This window comes from Hipposideros armiger, unplaced genomic scaffold (assembly GCF_001890085.2).
Source record: "Hipposideros armiger isolate ML-2016 unplaced genomic scaffold, ASM189008v1 scaffold_1, whole genome shotgun sequence".
NCBI classification, from domain to species: domain Eukaryota; kingdom Metazoa; phylum Chordata; class Mammalia; order Chiroptera; family Hipposideridae; genus Hipposideros; species Hipposideros armiger.
In genome coordinates, this window is record NW_017731351.1 from 6,134,242 (window position 1) to 6,149,363 (window position 15,122).

At 42.2% G+C, this 15,122-nt stretch overlaps 1 protein-coding gene across 1 annotated transcript; it reads left to right on the plus strand.

Moving 5' to 3' along the window:
* The first annotated feature begins 421 nt into the window (after positions 1–421).
* Positions 422–15,116, plus strand: NUDT6 (nudix hydrolase 6). Its single transcript, XM_019666432.1, has 5 exons — positions 422–673; positions 2,921–3,124; positions 7,446–7,501; positions 9,942–9,996; positions 14,464–15,116. The coding sequence occupies exons 1-5, from the start codon at positions 445–447 to the stop codon at positions 14,859–14,861; spliced, it is 942 nt and encodes a 313-aa protein (XP_019521977.1). The 5' UTR covers positions 422–444; the 3' UTR covers positions 14,862–15,116.
* The last annotated feature ends 6 nt before the right edge of the window (positions 15,117–15,122 follow it).

The window sequence follows — 15,122 nt, forward strand, 5'->3', positions numbered from 1 at the left end:
TAATCCCCCGAGTGGAGCGCAGCAGGAGAAAGGAGACCCGAGCTTGGTCAGCAGTTGAAGAGTTTCTTCTACAAAGGAAATCGAATCGGGTGGGCGGCACCGTTATTTAGATGGTACGTTCCAGAAAGACAGGATTTTTTTCCCTGTCTCCGCTCGCTTTCCCCATCCCCGAACACATGTGTGTTGAATTAAGCTATGAGGGGTTGCGGGGAGAGGGATGGGAAAGTTTCCCCGCTTTCCTGGGGCCGGGCAAATTCCTGAAGGGAGCTGGTGGACAGGACTTCGCAATCTCCTGGGTATAGCGCTGCCAAGTGGTCCGCCCAGCTCAACTCTGGGAAGGTAGGGTGGCACTCTTCTGAAGTTTACGGTAGCTCCCTCCGCGCCCCCCTCCCCCCCCGAGTGGAGGCGGGGTGAACTGGAGCGGCGGCCGGGACAGGCGCGGGGATGCCTCCTCTGCTGAGCGGGGGCCACCTGCGCGTGGTGCTGGCTCGCGCCCGCCGCGCAAGGCTGTCAGCCGCGCCCCGCAGGACCTCGGGCGGTGCGGGCTGCGCGCGGGACACCCCTGCCGGATCCGGCTTGCTGCGGGGAGAGCTGGACAGGTTCGGGGGCGTCACGGTGCGCCTGGCGCGGCTGGACAGCCTGGACGTCGCCGCCTTCCAGAGTGGCCTGCAGGGCAAGTGTGCCTGGGCCGAGGGGTTCCCGGGCTTCTGATGAGTAACCCCCACGCTCTGCGCTGGTTGAGTACCGAGCCCAGCGGAGGGGAGAGGGCGCGCCGGGCTGCACCCGCTTTCCCCCTTGGTTCCGGTGCCCCTTGCTGGGAGGTCTCGGAGGCGGTTGGGACAAATGGTGACGACCCCGGCCTTTTGGGTCGGCAGCACTAGTGTCTGGTCCACTTTCTCGTGCGTGACCTTCACCTTGGGCAAGCTCTGTGAGCCACCATTGCCTCTTCCATGAAACCGGGTTATAAGCGCAGGGGATCGCCGCGGGTTCCGTTGGATGACGCGTCTGAAGCGCTGAGCATGGTTAACGCGCAGTACGCGTTTGTCAATATCATTCATTACGTTATTATTCACTGTCATTGGCCGAGCCGTGGTGCTGCCGGGCACTTTGCCCAAACAGAACTCCCTCACATTCTAATACCGGTGGTGACAACGAGTGACCACAGAGGTTCCCAGTGATCCTATTTGTACACAAATCCGTCAGGGCTTCCTCGTCAAGAGCGAGTTTGCTTGTACTTAACAGAGCAACAAATCTTTTATAATTAACCAGGGAGCTGGTGGGTGGGTTCGGTTTTCCTAAGAAAACTTCCCACTCTTTGAGCCTTGAATCCAATGATAAGAAAGAAAGCTCCGATGGGGGAGCCTTCACTTTCAGAGAAGCCTTGATTTGGTGGAACAGCCTGTTTTTCAAACTGCCCCTGGTGGGTCCTTTGAATTAAAGGCATAGCAAGGAAATCCAGCCAGGGAAGGATCCCGTCACACTAGCAGGAAGCTTCACATGATCTCTTCTATTGAACAATGTGGCAAGTGAGTCAATATGTGACTATAATCCAGCGAGTCACTTCATTCTTTCATCATCCTCATTCCCAAACTACTTACCGCTTCACCTCGTTTCCTCTTCCAGTTGTGAATAATTGCTGACTCCAGCCATATCGCCAGGAGGAGAAGCAAATCAGTGTTCGTCCTCTAATAGGTGTTCTGAGGTTACATACAGGTGTTTATTGCACACACTTGTCACTTGTCAGTGACCAAAGGTGATCAAAGCTCAGGTGACCGCAGTCAGCAAGGCCAAGCAGAAAGGAGGCCGGGTTTGGAGTCACACATCCAGGTTTCAAGTTCCAGGTTCTGCCTCATGCTTTGCCAGGCATGAGGCAAATCACAGAAAACACTTGCCTCTCAGGTTTGCTTATGTGAATAATGCCAGCCCTAATTACTGGATAGATGTGGTGATCCAAGATAAATTTTATGAAACTAATTTATAAACTCGGAAGTACCATATCCTTTTTATCTTTTAATAAATTCTATTGCACTTACTGAGTGCTAGACACTGGTTTAAGAACAAATATTAATTCATTTAATCCTCATAACAATCCTGTGAGTTAGGTACGATTATCCTCATTTTAAAGATAGTGGTACCGAGGCACAGAGAGATTTGTAATTTCCCCGGTTCGAGAATCTAGTCTCACTGAACTGTGCTGCGCCTAAGAGCTGGTGCTGGGTCAGTTGTTACTGAGTCCAACAAAATTGAATGGCATTGCCTGTAAATAGAAACAAATAATCGGACGATCACGGCCCCCTCCCGCGGCCTTCACACAGACCCTCCCTCGTGCTTCCACAGACCCCCCTCACACGCACCGTCTGCCGCTGTGTTAGGGACACTGGCTTCATTTTCTAGAACTAGCATACATTATGTTGAAGTTATAATATTTTAACCACCTTGAAATTTATAAACCAAAAAGATTATGACGGAACTCTTAAAGAGTAAATAGGAGCCCATAATATTCATGACGATTACAACTAAAATGTTAAAAGGAACCAATTAAAATGCCACCTTATTTTGTTTAAATCAGTTTATTTGTTCATTCAACAACGACTGATGAACAATTATGTGCCAAGCATTATGTCAGGTGATATGAATATAAAGACCATGACCGGACTGATGCTATTTTCAAGGAATTCAGTCTGGTGGGAAAATCATAGAAACAAGGTGGTGACCATAAAAAAAAAAAAAATTAGTAGTTCCCGTGCTACTGGTGTGAAAAGAACATTTTGGGACCCTCCAACCCTCCCTCCCTCCCAATAGCAGGGGAAGTGGGTGCTTCAAGATGGCTTCCTGGAGGAGGTGACACGGAGATGAGTTTGGATTGATTCCGCTCCTCGCGCTGGAAAATATTGACAGTATTTTATCTTCCGCATTTTAGCTGCAGTGCAACGGTGGAGATCGGAAGGCAGAATAGCAGTCTGGCTGCACATTCCCATCCTGCAAAGCCGATTTATTGCACCGGCCGCTGCCCTGGGCTTCCGCTTTCACCACGCAGAATCGGATTCATCCACGCTGACGCTGTGGCTGGGAGAGGGGCCCAGCCGACTCCCAGGATATGCTACACATCAAGTGGGAGTCGCAGGTCAGTTTCTAACTCCGGAAAATCAGAATTAGTTTTTCAAAGGTTCACCCGGCTTCTTACTTCTTACAACGTAGCGAAAGCTTATTCTCGTGAAATGAATAATTTGATGAAATGATTATCCATCCTCCTTGGGATTAGTGCTACTGCTTTGAATAGATGAAGTTTGCCTTGTGAATCAGCAGAGGGCAGCAGAGAGAACAAACAGGTAAATTCAGTGGTTTTCCAAAGGATGTGTTTGAACATGTTTTACACAGTTGAACTTCATACTGAATTGGGATCAGGGAATAAATTCATTATGGTAAAACATATTAGTACTAATTATGTGAATTTGTAGAATAAAAGATAGCTTTCAGGTTTAACTTAAGGTAAAGCAAACCAGTTTTTCAATGATTTGAACATTACTTGTTAAAGACATTTACATTAAGTAATTGTGCCAAAGAGTTGTTTAAAAAGGCATAATTTAAATATGTTACTGAGTTTTGAAGGCACTGATTAGCTTCAGAGACAGTCTTGAGAAAATACTTGCTTTAGGTTAAGGGGCTCACAAATTGTAGAGTGCATGGAAACCACCTGGAAGATTTAAAGCAGAATCTGGGCCCCACCCCGTTTCTGGTCCAGGTGGTCTGGGGTGGGGTCTGAAAATTTGCATTGCTAATGAGTTCTCTGCTGCTGCTGTTGGCTGCTGATCCCAGGACCACCCTCCAAAGAGCGGAGATTAAGAAAATTCCTAGATTTCCAGGAAAACTAAAATAGTAAAGAATCCTTATGACCTAAAATAAAAGCAGTAATACATATTAGTAATTTAATCAATAATAATTTTATTACCCTTCATATAATTTGCAAGAGTTAAAGGTAGCCTGCACCTTTGAAGCCTTTTAAAGGAGTTATTCAGGGATGGCTAATGTTTTCTGGGTCCCTCACTCCCTGTAGCAAGTCCAGACATTTGGAAACTTTCCACTCAGCTCTACTTCAGAAGACGACCTGAAAAATGTGAGGACAGCCTCATTATGAAAACCAGCCTTATATGATGACAGCCTTCATTAGAAAGTCATACAGATAATTATCCATTCATTGGTACAGACTGAGTTTCCAGTTATTAGTACAGACTTGGTACCCTGTGCATGAAGGACTCGTTTATAACTATTTTGTATTGTAGTTAAGATATGCCAGAGGCCTTCAGAGAAAGAGAGGAACTTGACCAGAGTCTTGAAGAATAAGTAGGATTTGAAGTGGCTCTTTGGGATGGGGAAGAGATGATGTAAGAGATTGTTCTGGAAAGGGATAGAGCTCAGGTGAAGAGAACAGTTGACATTTGAACAGAAGGTAGATGTGGCCGGCGAAGGGAATCAGGACCCAAAATATCGGGTTGTTGGAAAAGTCATGACGTATTTTTTCTGTTTTTCGTTGCAAAAATGCATCATGACTTTTCCGACAACCCAATATGCCACTTGGGCACATTGATTATTATTATTTATTTTTTCTTTTTTTAAAGATTTTTTTTATTGGGGAATTGGGGGGATGGGAACAGCGCTGGGGAATCGGGGGAAGGGGAACAGACAAGTTGCTGTCCTTTTGTTCTTCAGTCTAGTTGTGGAGGACGTTGCTTCACTGGCCCAAGTTGGCACCATCATTGCACTCTTCCTGGGCGAGGCAGATCAGTCGCTGGCTTCTGGACGGCCGCTCACTGCAGCTGCTGGCCGCTCACGTTGGCTGCTGGCTACATACGGTAGCCCATGGCAACCCACTGCAACAGGGGCTGCAGCCTACGCAATCGCCGGCGACTCACGGCAGCCCAGCTCCAGGTTGAGCTGTTGTTCAGCATCTTAGCTGTGGAGGGCAGTGTCTGGCCCTCATATGTGGGATCCAAACCGGGGTCCTCTGGCGTTCCAAGCCAGTTCTTAACCATCGCGCCACTTGGCCGGCCCTCACATTGATTATTTTGAGCTGAAGACAATGGAGAAACAGCAGACATAGGAAGGGTTCTGACTCCCCCGTTCTACCTCAATGCAGGGCCTGAGTTTTTTGTACCAGGAAGAGCGCGTTCTTATCACTGGAGATGCTGACACTGACAAGTCTGGAAAACCAACCTTACTAAAATCCTCCTATTCCATTCGGTTCCCCCTGTTTCCTTATCACTTGCCCATAATTTACTTCCTGTAGTCTTATCACATCTCCACAATTTATCACTCTTTGTTAAAATTGTCTAACTGCTTTTCTGGTCTTTTCACGTCTTTCCACCCCCACCCCAAGCCCCGTGAAAATATTATCAAATAAAATTGATATACTTTGACTCCATCTATCTGTCTTATCAGTTCCATTCACAGGCCCAGACGCAGCCCCTAAGTGGGTAGAGGAGGAGCTTCCCTCCCGGGCCGTGCTGCCTCAAAGCCCTTGGACCCACTGGCTCCTCACCCTGCCCACACACGCCCTGGCCTTCGTTTGTCCAGCTCTTCAGAACTGAGGCTTCTGCTCAGGAAAGCTCCTGCCCTTCCCCCTAAAGCAGAGTCTTCCCACAGGCCAGCCCCACCGTCAGCTGGTTTCCTTTCTGGCACTTATCACAGTCGGGGATACTAGTTCATGTACTTCCTTTCCCCACAATAATAGAAACTCAGCGAAAGCAGGTATTCTCTCTCATGTTCACCTCAGGCTAAAGACAGTGTCTGGCATTAAGTCAGTGCTCAACAAACACTTCCTGAATGAATGGTTGCGTAGGTCTTTCAGGGGAACTGGTCGCCCTCTGAGAACCAGCTGTGCTGTGGTGAGGGCCCTGTGGCAGTGAGAATGCCTGCTGGAATCCAGGCCCGCCGGCTGTCCGTCTTAGAGCCGCGTGAACTTGGGCAAGCAGAATGATGCCACTCACGGGATTATTGTGAGGAAAGCCTGAGATAGTGCACATAAGGCACTTAGCACAGTACCTGTCTCATGATGACATAATAATAGGCTCTGTTTAATCCCTGATCGCTTTGGATTTAACTTTTATGTTGTGACCAGCAGGGGTCACTCACACTGTGCTTTCGGGATACTGGCTGTCTGGGATATTTTGCTCATGTTTACAGTGACTTCATTGGGGAGAAGTTCAATTTAATTATTAAAATTTAAGAGTAGGTTTCCCTGGCATTGTATCCCCTGTAAAGTCCCATTAAATTATAGTTTACATTTTCTAATAGAAGCCAACTTTAATGTTAATTATATCTCACTTAGTGGTTTTCCTTCTTGCTTTAAAACACTAAAATGTGTTTTAATTTCAAAGGAAATTGCACTTCCTTGTGTTCTACATACCTACCCCCTTCTATATTGTCTCTCTACATAGCATTTATCACCTTCCCGTGTTCTATAGAATTTATTTTCTGTTCGTTGGTCACCTCCTCACACACACCAGGTTATGAGTTGAGCCCGGGGAAGACGGGAAATTTGGTTTTGTTCATCACTATATCCCTAGCACCCAGAAGAGTGCCTGACATACAACAGGAGCTCAAGCAATATACTGTATGTAGAACCTATATATATGACAATACAATAGGAACTCAATATTAAAAGAATGGATATGTAGAAAATACATTTTTTAGCAATATCTTCCCACATTATGTGAACACAGATATTTTTAAATTATAGCATTTAATGGAACCTAATACAAATCATTAAAGTATCATAACAGACCCGGGATTGCCCAAGGAGAAATAGAAAAAGAAAATTATTATTGCATCCCTAACATCTAGCCAAAACTTAGTGTGCTGGGCAATGTGTATGATGAATGAAGAAGTAAAAGCAATGAACTAGAACTTAAAATATATACAAAACAAAGCAGCGTTCCAAAGCACTAGACTAGTGTGTTACAAAGCTGAGTACATACGTGGTAAACGGATTTCAGTGCTTCCTGGGGGTCGTGAACCAGACATTGAGATGTTTGTGATTTGGACCATCACATGTTCTATACATAGTGATTCAAGGAACAAAAATGAGAACAGAAAAGTCAACTTACTTTTTCAATATTTTGAATCACTTAAAATTGTCTGGGCACTAAACACTTATAAGGGGGTAGAAAGATTATTTAACTGCATATCATCAGGAAAAGACAGTCTAGAGAAGCTTTGCAGATGATTATCTACAAGTCAGCATGTTAGAACCATCATTGGTTAAAAGAACCTGGATGACAGAGCAAGCAGCTTCTTGCTGGAGGGAACTTCCATCTTCAAGGATGAGATGGTATTGAACCAGGCCTTCCAGAATGGGTAGGATTTTAACGACCACAAATAGGAGTGTGAAAGGAGTCTAAGATGAATGAAATGCATATTTCCTGATTATCTTTTATTTCTCGCAACAGGAGCTGTATTTGATGAAAATACTAGAAAAATATTGGTTGTACAAGATCGAAATAAAGTAAGTTGCTTCTGCTTTCTAAACTGCTTTCTGAATGTCCAGTTCTCTCTAGAGAAAAATAAAATGTAGAAATTTTGATATGCTCAAGGAATTACAGAAAGATATTTTCAAAGTCATTTCTAAGCAGTTGTGGGTCATTTGGATATTCGTTTAATCCAAAAAGTGTTTATGCAGGCCTTAAAAACGCCAGGGTCACCTCACTATTGCTATTACTTTGTGGCTACAGGAAAATTATAAATGGCTGTGTCTGATTGGGAAGACAACTGTTTCTAACAGACTATCCAGATATTCTTCCATTCCTTCAACATTCATCACGCTCCTGCTCTGAGCCAGGTGCTGAGACTACAGAGGTTAATAAGACGATACCCCAAAGTCCTGCATCCTACCATTTAAGAAAGCAGTCACGCAACAGATGGTGACAATTTCCTTTGCCTTTAAAAAAGATTTTCGTTGAAATTCACAAGAGAGGAGAGGAAGTCTTAGAGAGTCTGGTTGGGTTTACACAGAATGTTCCAGCGCAGTCTGAAGAGCACAAGATGTGTGAAAAAGTGATGAATAGTAGTTTAGGGTCAGTGAGAATCGAGCAAACCAATTTTTAAAATTTAAAAGATGGAATCAACTGCCTGGATTTTGACCCTGAGTTGACTACACACTAGCTGTTGTCACCCCAGGCAAGTTATGAAATCTTTTTGTGCCCTCAGTTTCATCACTTCTAAAATGGGAATAATAATAGTCGCTCATGGGTTACTGTCAAGTTTAAATGTTTTAGCAGGTTTTGGAACACAGTGGACATTCAGTATATATCACCTAATATTTACTATTATTCATTACATTGCAAAATCGAGTAAATGGGAGTATTCTTTAATATTAAAAGAAAGTGAGAAGACACGTTCAGCTCTCCACTGATCAGATCTACATTAACCAGGTTTTCAAACGCCTGACTTAGGCCTCTCCACCTGCCACGGAGACTGCAGGCTCAAGCTTTTTTTGGGGGGAGGAGGAAGCTTTTTAAAACAAGCTCCATAAACCTAAGTGGTGCCAAAAAATATCACAAACTACTCACCAGCATAAAAATATGCTTAATTTTTCAATAGCTAAGACTTATGAAATAAATTTCTGTGAGCTGTTTTCAATCCTTACATCGAGCATGTTTCCCTTGTAATAAGTTCATATCTCCAAATTTAATCAACAATCTCCAATTATTTGTAGTCAAATCGAGGTAAAGATTTTAAAAATCACCTTTCATTGTTTTGGGGGAAGCATTTATATCTTTCGTTAGAAATAGAATTTACGGCAGTGAAGTCTAATATGCTCTCAGAAAAAAGATCACATTCATTTCTGTAGAAACATAGCTTCTGGACGCATTTCAAAATGGAATCCCAAAGAGAGTGACTTGATGTAGAGATATACTTAGAGATATATTTCTACATTAATAAAACATGCGTAATAAATTAATCTCAAGTCTGAGCCAGACACGGAAGGGTGGAAAGCCTGAATTCTGTACCCACATGACCAACAGTCTGTGGAAACTCTGGGAACCATGCCACCGGTCTCCAACCTAGCATAGTTGGGAAGTGACACACTCTTTAAGAAGCACAGGAAATGAGACGGTCACAAAGCACACCAGTACAAGGTCCATAAACTTCTTTTATGAATGAAGAGCAGAAGGTGTCCCAGCTCCAAGCTGCAGCACCTTTATGAGTGCATCCTGATTCCTCATTCTTCAGTGTTCGTCATGGTGACGGATAGACAGAACAGGACTCGAACCATGTCAGCCATCAAAACGTTGCCCCACGCCATTTCATAATTATTTTTAATCAAATTTTTCCATGTTTAGCTCCATTCCAAGATCAGCTCTTCCCACTTGCCCCTCCCCACCAAAAAAAGGTACACAAAAAACCCCCACAGACTTAATCAATTTTATTCACACTACCCATGAAAAGAAATTACAGTTTTACATAGTCATTAACACACAGAACAAGAGAAATCTTAAGATTAATATATCTGATTAGACACCCAATACAGAAAATAAATGTGAAATTAAAAATATACTTTAGTGATGAAATTTATACTGTATTTTCTACTTATTTATAGCAGCATTTGTAAGAGTCCTCTATTTACTTGTTAATAGTTAACTAGCAGCACAATTTTTTAAGTTACACAAATTCAGTAGATGTTTCCCTCTACTGTGTCATTCATACAGAATCCACCACTTTAACCACACAAAACCACTTCTACTTCCTGCAGAAGACAGTGGGAAAAACCTTCATAAGTTACCCGTTTCCCCCCAAAAGAAAGAAAGGAGGAGGGGAACGAAAAAAAACTTTGCATGCAATTACCAAAAAATAAAGTCTCAACCACTTTAGCGACTTATTTGGATCTTCTATGTGTGTTAGTGAATAAAGCCCTGTTAACTTTATTTTCTGACTTTATACTGCAGTTGAAAAATATGTGGAAGCTCCCAGGAGGCCTGTCAGAGCCTGGAGAAGATATTGGTGTGTATCTTAACAGATTTTTATTTGGCTTGAAAATGTTGAAGAAACTCATGTGTCCACTTTCTTGTTCTATAGTTGAGAATAAAATTTTAAATTCTCTAATTGGTTCAGACTAAATCAGAAAATTGCAGAGGTTACTTCAGGGCTGATATAAAATTAGCTGATTATACTTATTTCATTAGTATAAATAATACCATTAGGAGCATACCACCTATTCTTCTGTTTAGGTCTGCTTCTTCGGCAGTTTGTTTCAAAATGAGAAGCTTTGGATTTATATCAGTAAAGTTTGGCATTAAGGGTTATTTTGGATATGACTAAAATTGTTGGAATTAAACTATGAGAAAACACATTCTTGGCTATTTCAGCACATAATGATGAACAGTAACTATTAAATGAACTTTGAAATAAATATTATTTATAAAGTCAGTTATTAGAGCATTGGGATGTAATTCTTCTCTTCATGAACATTTTATCTGCTCTTTATTTTGAATAGTCAGAAAGCCAAGACATAGTGAAGTGCTTCAGATGAGAAAGTCTCAAGTGAGAGAGAATTCCTTAAAACATCTTAACTGAGCTAATGTTGAAGACAAGAATAGCAAATAAGCTAAAAATTCTACAGGAAATAGATGAAAGAATAGAAACTGAGTTTTCCAACCTATTCCTTACACCATTGGGTCAAATGCAGTCACTATTATAATAAGTCAATAGATAACTCATTTGATACCAGCACTATTTATCCATGACTTTCCCTTCAATATGCATGTTCCTGTTCTCTTTAGCCAACATTTATATGAATTTCCTAAATTATCTTTAAATATTTTATTTAAAAAGGTATATACCTGAAACTTGATTTTTAAAAATGTTACACAGATTAAAATGCCCTATACACAGTATATAACCAACTCCTAACAACCAGTAAGTTAGTTTACTACATTCAGCTGTATCCATAGCAAATTTTGGTGTTTAGATTCTGATTGACCTTTTGCCTAGACTCTGCTAGGCCTTCTGTTGAAATAAAAGAGGATTTGGTAGTAGTGTGAGTTCTGGAAGAGAAAGCCATTTACTCTAGAGCAGGGGTCGGCAAACTTTTGAGACGGAAGAGCCACCAAGGGTCAGCAACCTGGGCCTCGCGAGCCACATGCGGCTCTTTGGGTACGTACATGTGGCTCTGAAGTAAAATTGAAAATGAAAACAAAACTATCATAGTTTCACTTATAAAATTTTTAAAGGATATTATTCACATAATGGTGATTATGTAAAAATATATTTATGGCTCTCAAATATTTTTTAAATTGTTGTGAGGGACAGGATTGGCTCTTCTAGGGGTTGGCAAACTTTTGAGATGGAACATACCCAAAGAGCCGCATGTGGCTCGCGAGCCTCAGTTTGCCGACCCCTGGTCTAGAACACCTAATCACCTTACACTATCCTCATGTGATATATGAGAACACATGAACTAGTCAAACTTCTGTTTACATCCTTACCCCATCCGTGTTGAGCAGAAAGCAGTCTACAGGTTTGGTAGCTTCCTCTTCTGACTCTTGCCTTCTCAAATGAATTGACATTTTTTGTTTGAGTTTTTATAGATCTTCTGAATTTCCGATATATTTAAACGTAAATGAAGAAACACATTTCCAAGCCAAATATATATCATTTTACGTTTAAGTGTCCTGAGAACCTTTCAAGTCCAGGTGTTAAGAATTCACTATTTTTTAAAGTAGCTGTGGTTGTCACAGTAACCCCCCTATCCAGAGATCATACATAGGCCTCAACCATGTGGAATGAAGAAAAAAACAGTCGGCATTCACTATCCTCCCACAGAATGGCATAAATTAAAGCTTTGCCTTAGAACTGATATAACCCTGAAAGCAGCTGGAAACGGTAACTGATAGGAGAGGTCTGAAAGACTCGATATGAGGGCGTTTCTGTCCTGTAACACAGTTCAGTAACAGATTCTTCTTAATGATGAAGCCAAATCATCCAAGAATTATTTTTTTTAAACCTTGTATTTAGGAATGTCATGTACTTTAGGAATACTGGTATCATAAATGTGCAAGCATTCATACTGGCTCATAAGTAGGAAACACTAGGTAACTGGGAAGCACATTTATTTGGAATCCTTCATTCTTCGATAGTACTAGGTAAATAAAGACGATTGTCCATAGTGTTTAAAAAAAATTAAGAGGGGCATATGCAAAATGGAATGCAATCCGCAGGCTTTAACGTGATAGACTTCCCTAAGAGTAACAGGTACCTACAAGGTTAGAAACAGAGAAGTTGCCTTCCTAGAAAATCTCATGACCACTGACGGGTGAAGCCCTGCCTGGCGGAGGGCCTGTAAGTAGTGGGGAAGGGCAGGGGACTGCTCGGAGCTCTGTGCACCCGAGTAGGAGGGAAACACCAGGAAAACCGACATTCTACATGATTTTTCCTGTTATTTTATTTTGTTTCCATCTAATCCTATTATTAAATATTACAAAATAGAAATAACAAATATAAACTCCCTTTCATTATTGTCCTGTAACTAAACAAAACACTATTTAAACCTGTCTCTCAATCAGCAAAAATAAAAACATAACCCTCTTGGTTTTTCCTATGTTCTTCAAACGTATAAAACAGTAAATGTGAGTTCTATTTCTGTTTAGCTTATAGTACATTAAAATAATAAAGGTACAACAGAGTAAAGCACTCTCTTCAGATACAAATTTTAAATTCCTGGTGACTCCCTGGGGAAGAGATTCCCATCTGAGGGGGCTCCCTCATGCCCTGGGGACAAAAGCACTTATTTGCCCCTTCAGTTTTCAGTCCTAGCCACTGCTACGCTGATTCAAGTCAGACAACCCAGGCAGCCCTGCTCCAGAACTGCAGAGCTGAGCAGAGCAAGGGCCTGTCTGGCCCGTCCTGTGCCTCCACGACATAGAAACAGGCTAGACTCTAAATGCCCAACTCTTGGTTAGCGGTACTAAATGCTAAACAGGACACCCTCTCCCCCCAGGGTTATTTTTCAAAGCATTTAAAGAATAAACATTTAAACAATAATTATGTGAGATCAGCAAATGACATGTAAAATTTAAGATTAGTGCCACAATCTTTGACAAACTTAACAAACATGTATCATATGCCAGGCTGAAAATTATTTCTCTTGTTAACATTTCTTTTCTTAACATAAATTTTTCTTTTATGTTATTAGTTTAAAAATGTAATTTCTAACCATGGGTAATCTATGGCAAACCTCAACTATAAAGGAAGTGGGTGTGTGGTTAAAAATGGCAGACAAATGTCTCACATTTCAGAACACCTCCTCTTCCTGTGCATGTTTCCAGAGCTGTTTCTTAGGAAGAAAACCAGAGCATGTCCAGGGAATTGGGAAGTGTCTATGGCAGAGCACACAGGAATGGTGACAGTGTCCTTGACTTCCTCTTCCTTGCCTATTCTCCACCCGTAAGACTACAGGGAGGACACATATACTTTACTCTTTGACAAGCATGAAAACGGAGGCACCAAAGGGCATTTGAACAAAACTCTGTGCAACTGTAATGTTTCCCAGCCAGCTGGGCGAGGCAGGCAGCTGTTTTAAGGGCTTCTCATAGGCACTTTGGTGACAATGACACATCACGGCCTTAGAGAAAGCCCATTTAGGGCTTTCATCTGGATATTTAGTAAAAGCAACCACCAAAATATGTTAATGGCAATAAAGTCCTGCCCCATAAATTTTCATGTTATTGGAAAATCAACCTTATGAAATGTGAAAGCCCTGTTGTATTATGAAATTCTGCATATGACAAGTGTTGTGAAAACTTCTGATGAAGTGACTGCAGCATCTGGGTGTTGGAGGATTGAGTCCAAGTTCTCTGGAATCTCAAGAAACAAAGGAAATGCCCTAAATTCCCCTAGTGGAATTCCACTGACAGCATAAGTGCTGGAGCTGAAGCAAAAGGTTAGAAGAATTTCAGCTTGGGGGTTACAGAGGCTTGACAGCCGCCGCCCCAGCACCACCACCACCAGGAGTTCTGTACATTCTACACTTTCATAAGAAGGGATCTCTTTTCTCAGTACTGATATATACAAACATAGTCAGTGTTGACAGATGATCAGGAACAGGATAACAATGAAGAAATATGGAGGACTATTAACTGCAGCTTTGCGACCTATGTTTTCAACTTTTGGGAACCAGAGCAGGAAGAGGTTAAAAATACATAACCCCCAAACCATACGGGGGGTAAGCCCTCAAGTAGCAGCCAAAGAAATATTCACTATTTCAAAAGCTTCTTAGATGTACAGTGGTAAGAAAATACTTCTGTATTTCAGGAGGTCCAGAAGGCAGAGAGTTTATACAGAGAACTTCACTTGCTTAGGGTGAAGTTTTGCTTTTGAACCTTTAGATAATGCTCCATGAACTGAAAACCCTCGATGACCAGACTTCTAAAAATGTGATTCCATTGATCTGCACATCTCTGTCTCATGCAGGAGACACAGCAGTCCGAGAAGTTTTTGAGGAGACTGGTATAGAGTCCGAGTTCAGGTCCCTCCTGAGCATCCGGCAGCAGCACGCCCACCCAGGGGCTTTCGGAAAGTCGGACATGTACATCATCTGCCGCCTACAGCCCCGGTCCCTCACCATCCGTTTCTGCCAGCACGAATGCCTGCGGTGTGAGTGGATGGGGCTCACCGAGCTGGCCAGGACCGAAAACACCACCCCCATCACCAGCAGAGCTGCTCGGCTGCTGCTGTACGGGGCCAGGGAAGGCTTTGACAAGATCGACCTGACCGCCGAAAAACTTCCGGCGGTTTACACAGGCTTGTTCTATAAACTCTATCACAGGGAACTGCCCGACAGGTACAAAACGATGACAGGGCTGAATTAAATTCATATTTACATGTTTAAAATTTGTAAGTAAATTGTACACGTGGATTAATGAGTGCCATATTATGAGAGTAGAGGACATTTTGGGTTAACTAAATATCTAACTTTAATTTTCTAATGTGTGTAAGTGAGTGCCCTGAAAAAATCTGTTAAGTGTGCACATAAGCTTCTTTTCAAATGAAGCAAATGTATGAAAAAGATTGTAGCTCTAAGTAAGCTTCACTGGATAAAGGCAAATGCTATTGAAAAGGTGGAAGGAATT